The sequence below is a fragment of the Thalassophryne amazonica genome, chromosome 17 (assembly GCF_902500255.1).
Source record: "Thalassophryne amazonica chromosome 17, fThaAma1.1, whole genome shotgun sequence".
NCBI classification, from domain to species: Eukaryota; Metazoa; Chordata; class Actinopteri; order Batrachoidiformes; family Batrachoididae; genus Thalassophryne; species Thalassophryne amazonica.
The window spans coordinates 26,544,761-26,553,384 of NC_047119.1; the positions used below are offsets into that span (position 1 = coordinate 26,544,761).

The 8,624-nt window shown below is 41.4% G+C and overlaps 2 protein-coding genes across 4 annotated transcripts in view; one reads left to right on the forward strand and one right to left on the reverse strand.

The window, feature by feature from the left end:
- The window catches only part of dnm1a (dynamin 1a), a 120,777-nt gene extending 118,456 nt beyond the window's left edge, over positions 1 to 2,321 (reverse strand). The window contains 1 exon segment of the mRNA XM_034192027.1: positions 1,891 to 2,321. Within this exon segment, the coding sequence (XP_034047918.1) occupies positions 1,891 to 2,051 (161 nt within the window). The 5' untranslated portion in view covers positions 2,052 to 2,321.
- A 3,193-nt stretch (positions 2,322 to 5,514) lies between these two features.
- ciz1a (cdkn1a interacting zinc finger protein 1a) overlaps positions 5,515 to 8,624 on the forward strand; it is a 29,879-nt gene continuing 26,769 nt past the window's right edge. For 2 of the 3 annotated variants that reach the window (XM_034191766.1, XM_034191768.1), the window contains exons 1-2: positions 5,515 to 5,648; positions 6,012 to 6,229. In XM_034191766.1, the coding sequence (XP_034047657.1) occupies positions 6,066 to 6,229 (164 nt within the window). In that variant the 5' untranslated portion in view covers positions 5,515 to 5,648; positions 6,012 to 6,065. Of the gene's footprint in view, positions 5,665 to 6,011; positions 6,230 to 8,624 lie in introns of all 3 variants that reach the window. The other variant, XM_034191767.1, reaches the window with a different exon arrangement.

Genomic DNA, 8,624 nt, shown 5'->3' on the forward strand with positions numbered 1-8,624 from the left:
CCTGTTCATTGTTCATCATGTCAGGAGGAGTGCAGAGAACAACCCAAAGGGACACCACCTGGCTGTTCTGTGTACATAAGGTGTGTAGACAATGCTGGGGTGAAATAAGCACAAATACAAAGAGAAGCCCTGAAAGGACAAATAGCAAAACCAAGAAAGACACCGAGCCAGTCTACACACCTAGAGGCTCATGACATGCTGTATGACCATCCAGTGATGTATATTCTGTGCATTTTGGTGTGTGATCGACAAGTTTGGGTAGGATTACTTTGAAAGAATACATGTGGATTACATGTATGTATGTACATACATTTGGATTACAATTCAAAGTAATCCTACCCAACCCTGGTGATTGACATAATGAATTCTACCTTATTCCATCATCAGTAGTGTTCAACTTAATTAACCTTGTAGAGAACAAAGCAAATCAAATCAAATGTATGAAACTACTTCACTAAATGCTTTACAAAAACTTTTAGTCATGCTATAAATGTTTCATGGCGTGTATTCAACAATGGCTGAATTTGAATTATTTAAAAGGATTCATGTGCATTGTTACTTTAATTTTTTTAATTGAACCAATGTATTCTTTTTTTTAGAATGTATAAACAAAAAACACCTGAAGCAGCTTTTTCCTGACCTCTGTCACCAAATGTGCTTGTTCACGAAGTGTTAACAGAAGGTGTTAACATTGTTTGTGTGTGATGCCTTGGGAGATGTTTATTGCGATTTGGTGCTGTATAAATAAATTGAATTATAGTAAGATGGGAGGACCTGAGCAACATCACAGCAGGTGGACCTGAAGAGATACTGCGCAGTAAATCAGTCTGTAATCTGTTCTAAAATGCTGACAACTTGCACAACAATTATTATATATTATTATATTATCATATCAGTTTGTATTTGTCTATATATATATATATATATATATATATATATATATATATATATATATATATATATATATAGTTGTGGCAGCACAGTGGCTTAGTTAGCACTGTTGCCTCACAGCAAGAAGGTCATGGGTTCAATTCCCGCCTGTGGCTTGTTTGTCTGTTTGTGGCCCTGTGACAGACTGGTGTCCTGTCCTGGGTGTACCCCGCCTCGCGCTCTATGACTGCTGGCATTGACTCCAGTTCCCCGCGACCCTTAATTGGACTAAGCGGTTGAAGGTGAGTGACTGAGCATATAGTTGTTTTTTAACAAACCTGCACTGTGTCCTTGGTATGGGCTGCCTTGGAGTCACAGTTTGCACACCTTATTTTGCTGCATCCACCATGAGTCCACTGTGTGGCCAAGGGCCAAAACTTGTCAAAGTGAAAATACAGACAAAGCTTGCTGCAGAAAGGCCCGTGTGCACGAAGCTTTGTTTACATGAATGCAGGAATGAACAGAAGTGCTCAAAGATCAAGTGGACCTTCTGACTCTTGGCAAGGTCATACTGCAGTACAGCAGATCATACCAGCTCCTCTCCCTTCATTTTGTATCATCATCATCATCATCTGTGGCAGCATCTCCACATGCATCGAATGTATATAAACAATTAAGTCACATTCAAACTGCCTCAAGCCTAACAGAAGAAGCAAAACTTGTGATTTTAGAACTCAAATATCATGAAGTATGGAAAGGAATTTATTATACAAAATAGCATTCCGTTCCACAGCAATCTGCGGGTCCGTGAATGCATCATGCAGCAGTTAACAGATGAACTCCACTGGGGATTTATGGAGGCCTAACTAAATAATCTCCTAGCTTTGGTGCCATGTCAATGGATGAGAAAAGGTGATCAAGCGACGAGAATAGTCTATAAGACTCATCTAAATGCGTGAAAGGCCTGAGAAGAAGGATCGGGACGTGTAAAGTGTTGAAATTGGACAAAAAGCGACTTACTTCCCCACGAAATTCTCCAGCACCGAGCTCTTGCCCGCACTCTGGCCGCCGACCACGGCGATCTGAGGCAGGTCTAGGTTCGCGTTCTGGCCGATGGCGGAAAAGGCATCCTGCATGCGGTTCACCAGAGGAATCAAATCCTCCATTCCCCGGTTCCCCATTTTTGCGATTCAACGGGAGCAGGCTATCTCCTGGTCGCAGAAGAGGGATTTAATCTTCTTCTCTCTCCGCGTTCCTCCTCTTCCTCGCCGTTTTTTGTTTTTTTTTTTTTGGACTGCGGAAGGCTACTCACTCCTTTCCACTTCGTTCCCTCATCGACTGCGCTTTGCTGGTGTGCCAGATCACCTTCCACCGCCAGCCATGGACTCTCTCCTCTGAGCACCGCAGGAAGGAGGAGGAGGATGATGATCTGTCGTATTTCTGCCGCAGTTCCGCAAACGCACCACTCGGTGGTGACAGAAGGCTCTAATCCCGGTGTCCGCCGCAACAATATTCGAATTTTCCTTTCAGACTTTAAAATATAATATAGTTTGACGGTGCTTAGAAAGGTGTGTACAGAGAAATTAACATTAATAAATGCTCTATTCGTGTTTTTTCCTTTTGTAATGTATTTATTGTCCTATTACAGATGAATGTGTTGTATAGCTCTGTCCATGGTGCTGAATGTATCAGTGCCAGGAAAAGTGAGTTGGAGGGCTTTATTTATTTAAAATAATCTTAATTTAAATTCTAATTTCAAATTCATAAAATATTATTTCTAAAATATGCAAATTCGTGCCCCAAACCAGAGGACATTGAAGCAAATCCGAGGTGGATCTGCATGTTGAATTAGCACAAGTTTTACGCAGGATGCTCTTCCTGACGCAATTCCACATTACGTGGAGAAATGTGGCAGGGGTGGGATTTGAACCGGGAACCTTCTGCACTGAAACTAAGTGCATTAACCACTCGGCCGCTATCACTACTCAAATATGCAGTTCATATTTAATTTCGTTCACTTAATCCCCTGGTTCCAAACCTCAAGCATTTCATATATTATGATAATTATGGCTTACAACTCAAAAAACATCATAACTCAAAATATTAGAATATTAGATTTCAAGTTTGATTATCTCACTATTATGCAGTATATATAGCGTGAATCTCTGTCTGGTTCAGTGCACATAACCATAATCATGGGGAGACTGCTGACTTGTCACTTGACAGTTGTCCAGACAACACTCATTGACACCATCTGCAAGGAGGGTAAGAGACAGAAGGTAATTGCTGAAAGAGCTGGCTGTTCACTTACTGTTGGATCAAAGCACATTCATGGAATGTTGACTGAAAGGGAAAAATATGGTAGGAAAAGATGCACAAGCAACAGGGATAATCACAGCCTTGATAGGATTGTCAAACAAAGCTGATGCGAGGACTTAGGGAGCATTACAAGGAGTGGATTGAGGCTGGAGCCAGTGCCTCAACAGCCACCATGCACAGAGATGTCCCGGAAATGGGCTTCACATTCCTCATCTCAAGGCACTCCTGAACCAAAGACAATGTCAGAAGCATCTTAGCTGAGCTAAGGAGAAGAAGCTGTTACTCAGTGGTCCAGAGTCCTCTTTTTAGATGAAAGCAAGTTTTACATTTAATTTAGAAATCAATATCCCAGAGTCTGCAGGAAGAGTGGAGAGACACAGAATCCAAGTTGCTTGAAGTCAGGTGTGACGTTTTCACACTCCGTGATGATTCTGGGGAGCCATGCTGCTCAGAATCTGCTGGTGTTCCTCCACTGTGTTTTATCAAGTCCAGAATTAATGTAGCCATCGATATTATAGAGCACTTTTTGCTTCCATCTGCTGATAAGCTTTATGGAGATGCTGTTTTATTTTTCCATCAGGATTTGACACCTGCTCATAGTGTCAAAATTACAAGCAACTAGTTTGCTGGACTTAGTATTACTACAATTGGTCGAAAATTAATCTCACGTGATCTGAACCTCATAGAGAATCTATGAGGTATTGACAAGGGGAAGATGAAATACTCGTACACCAGACCCAACAATACAGATGAACTGAAGGTCAGTATTAAAGTTACCTTGGGTTCTGTAACACCTCACCAATACCACAGACTGATCGCCTCCATGTCACATGGCACTGGTGCAGTAATTCATGCAAAAGGAGTCCCAACTAAGTATTGAGTGTATAAATGAAGGTTTGACAGTTCTGTATTATAAATCCTTTTGGGTTTTTTGTTTGTTTGTTGTTGTTTTTTTTTTGTTTTTTTATTGAGCTTATGAAACATTCTAATATTTGGAGATACTTTTTTATATTTTGTGGAGCTGCAGGCCATATTTATCAAAATGAAAATAAAAAAGGCTTGAAACATTTTAGTTTACATGTAATGAGTCTACAATATATAAAATTTTCACTTTGTGTGTGTGTGTGTGTGTGTGTGTGTGTGTGTGTGTGTGTGTGTGTGTGTGTGTGTGTGTGTGTGTGTGTGTGTGTGTGTGTGTGTGTGTGTGTGTGTGTGTGTGTGTGTGTGTAAAACAAGGAACACCCAGGAATACATCAAGAAGCTGTCCCTCACGGACCAATCATGAAGTGAGTACTTCCGACAGTAGAAGAGAGAGGGTGATGAGAAACAAGAGGAGACATCGTGGAAGACCAGACCCATCCACAAGCTGCACCAACGGCAGACAGAGGGGGTGTCTGACATCAAGCAATTCTACCAATGGCTGTCTAAGTTTGGGCTGAAGAACATCAAACACACAGTGATCATGACAGCACAAGAACAGGCCCTGAGCACCAGGTCAGTAGAGGGAGGCATCATCATAGCAGACAGGACTGAAGTGTAGACTGAACTCCAGCATATACTAGCCGGGTGCAAGAACAAACTAGGACAGCATAAACTGTAAGACACACAATCAAAGAGCTGGGATAGTGCATAGGAACATCTATGACTGAAAATAGTCCAAGTGGGAACATGAACAAAGTTTGCTGAGAACAAGAGAAATGGGACTTCAAGTTGAGGTACAGTACCTTCAAACTCCCAGGATCTCTGGTAGGGGACCAGAGCTTGAGGGACGCATACACCCACCATCCCAGAAAAGAGGGTGAGAAAGGACTATAACTATGTAAAATTATACATGATTTGATTTGCAGAGTTTTATATAGATTTGAGAGTAATGACGTTATCATTAATCGACAGCCTTTCAAGTCATGGTGATGGAGCGTATCTATCCAGTGCCTCCAACATCTTCATCACTTCTTCAATTGTGCAAAAGAAGGCATAAGGCAAGTCAATAGGCCTCATTCAGCTGGTGCTGATGGCAATGATATTAATAATAATGGGCGTAGTAGTAGTATATAAATATGGCATATGATGACAGTCAACAATAAACAGATGACAGAAAAATGAACAAATAATAATGATAATGCAGAATTTAGCCATGCAAGAAATATATACATACCCATGAGTAAATTCTATAAGATATGATAAGATATTAATATTGTATGCATGCTACTACTCTGAGACTTTCCTGAGTAATTTCAACAAACTTCCTTACTGAGATTTTCAAGTATAAATAATTATATCGTTATAGGCTGCAAATTTGTATTCCGCACATAACCTCCAGGGGGCGACATGTCACAGTATAACCTCCAGACGCTAATTTCTGTCAACTTGCGCCGGTTCGGAAGCTAGCGTTTTAAAAACACTTTGTTTGTGACATGTTTATCGGCTGATAGGTACCATTCAGCGTCTTTCATTGAGCAGTAAGTCGCAGGGACTGTGGGTATGTTTATGCAAAACCTGCAAAGCTACAGCGAAAGCTTTATTTCGTTTGTTAGCTAAATATCGCGGTGGCTAATGTTAGCTTTGCAGGTGTAGCGTCAGCTAGTTTATTTAGAATTTTTAAATGCTTATTTGTTTAGTTTTTCGATACAATTCTGTCGAGTTCCAGAAAATGACGCATTTCGTAGTCTTCGCTAACGACGCATTAGCAGCGGCTGTTTCGTCTTTTGGTGTTAATGCGAAGCTAATGGTTGTTAGCTTCCATGCTAACGATTGTCATTGATGTTGTCCTGAACTGTCCCGACAGCGGAGCCGCATCATCAGACGCCTTTTCTCTCATTCAGATTTGTCGGAACGTTGGCACCTGTCTCTCAACTCGTGATCTAACGGGGGGGAAAATGTTCAATCCGCATATCCATCAACAGCAGCAGCAACATCAGATTCAGCAGCACCTGCGGCAGCTACAGCAACTTTTCCATCAGCAACAGCAGCAACCTCCGCCTGCGCCTCCGCAGCCCGCTCAGGGCCATCATGTTGCACATCACCACCCCCAGGCACCACGGTAGGAGCGCTCACTCAGTACCGAGGCCTTCTGATTAGTCAAGGCCTTGGGGTGAAGTGGGGTTGGGGGGTGGTGGAAGAGCCAGGCCAGAAATGAGTATTTTAGGATGGCAAATTTACATGCATTGTTGCATTGTTTAAGTTTGTAAGGATTAGTTGCATTGCTTAGTGAGCAATTATTGTTAACAAAATTATTCCGTAGCCGTTAAACTGTTATAATAATAGTAGTAATAATAATAATATACATATATAATGTAATACACATCTGGCAGTGATCTTGCGAGATTTTGCTGGATTTGAAACCTCAATAGAGTGACTTGATTGCCAGCTACGGAAAGCAACGCTCTCGGCTATGGAGTCTCGCCCTATTGTTAAACATCTATGGGCACAAATATGTCACTAAAAACTGAATTTGAATCTTTGAAATGTGAATTTCAATTGGCCAACTTGAATAATTCGGTTAAAAGACTGAGTTTGAGTCACATAATTTGAATTTGTGTCATTCAACTGAAATACTTGCAATTTGGCCTTTTGGGGTTCCAACGTGCAAGGAATGACATAGTTCTGGTTTCATTGGTACCTGTGTTATGGTGTTAAAGAACTACCTGGGGGAAGACACACAGACAGAATAAAAAACTAAATTAAAATTAGCAGGGTTTTTTGAGGTGGGTGGGGAGGAGTTGTCACTTAACTTTATGGATGAACTCTGAATTTAATTAAGACCAACTTAATTCCTTAAAGTAGACCTGCATTGAAATAAATGTGGTCAGATCTCAGAAAGAAAGCTGATATGTATTTATAAGACCCTTATGAATGCAGTAAAGTAAATCTGTAAGCCCAAATTTGTAATTCAGCGGAGAAATCTTCATTTAAAAATGACAAATTTGCAGCTAAAATTTAGCCCTCCGTGAAAAGTTTGTACATCCGGGTCATTTCCATGACGTCGAGGAGAAGACGACGCGCTTGCGCCTTCAGTCCGTTCAAAAAAAAAAAAGCCTTCAGTCCGATCCCGCATTGAAATTGATTTTATCTGTTAGTAATGTTACTGTTATACACATCCTGATTTCAACATCCAAAAGTAAGCTGCAATGAATGCGAGATACAGCTCTGCATGCTCAGATCAGCGGCGACATCGACAGCGGGCGACGTTCTTCTCTGTGTTGATGCGGAGCAGCCAGTAACAACTGTTGCCCGCAAGGACAGACTTCTTGCGGCAAAATCCGCAGCGCTGCACGGTCTCGGTAATCGGAGCCGCAGAGCTCCATGGCCGCTGAGAGAGGTTTATATCTTTTTAATGACTTGAATTCTTTGCAGGTCCCGCATCCGTACCCCGCGACGTTAACACCGGAGGCTAAAGACAGTACATTTTCAATGCGACACCACTCAATCAAATGGGCGTATGGAAAAAGTCCCCAAAAATCATTTTCAAGCAACAATAAAAGAAATGTATACTCACCAAACGTACCGCAAGACAGTGGAGGTCGGTCTTGAAGTCCTGAGCGATTTCTCTCGCCAGGCGCTGAAAGGGCAGCTTGCGGATCAGCAGCTTGGTGCTCGAGGACCACAATGTAAATAAGCATCCGTATTGGAAGCGTTCTTGTTATCCTCTGCGGTATTTTTATGTATTATATAATTTTATTGCCGAATAAAATAAAATTCTGGGAGCAGTGGATTTCTGTTAGCGGCGGATCTCTCACAGTGCCACGGTGCCGTGAGGCTTCTTCACGCCGACATTGAAACTTCTGCATTTGTTTGCCAAATGCACGAAGTGTAATCACAGCGGCCACCACGTTGTAATCCAGAATGGCCACGGGACACAAAATGACGTGACCGATACGTTACATGAAAACCCTCTATAAGACAATAAAAAGGTGCTTTTGTAAGAGATGCAAACTGACATAAATCCACAAATTACAGTTGGCACGCGCAATGCATGTTGGGATAGTGTCTTCTCTCTGATGTCTCGGCAGTGTCCCGGATGTGCTGACAGTTTTGCGGAGGCCTAATTTTAGCTGTAAATTTGTCATTTTTAAACTAAGGTTTAAAAAGCAATAAACAATTTACTTCCAGCAAATATTAAAAATATGTTTTTTAACAGATCAGGGGATTGCAGTCTGAGGGGGAAATTTAATTTAAAGCATCAGTGGGCACGAACAACATTAAAAGGTTTCTGTATTTCTGTCTGTGGGGTGAGGATGTGGAACAGATTGGGAGTGGGGCTCAAGCAATGTCCAAGCATGAACCAGTTCAAACAGCGGTACAAAAATATGTTTTTTTCTAGGTATAGGGAGGAGGAAGGGTAATGAGGGTTAGGGTGTTTTTGTTTTTTGCTTCGGCTTGTAAATGTATAGTATTTTGTATGCAAGTAGGTATGTGTAGGTGTATATTTATGTTTG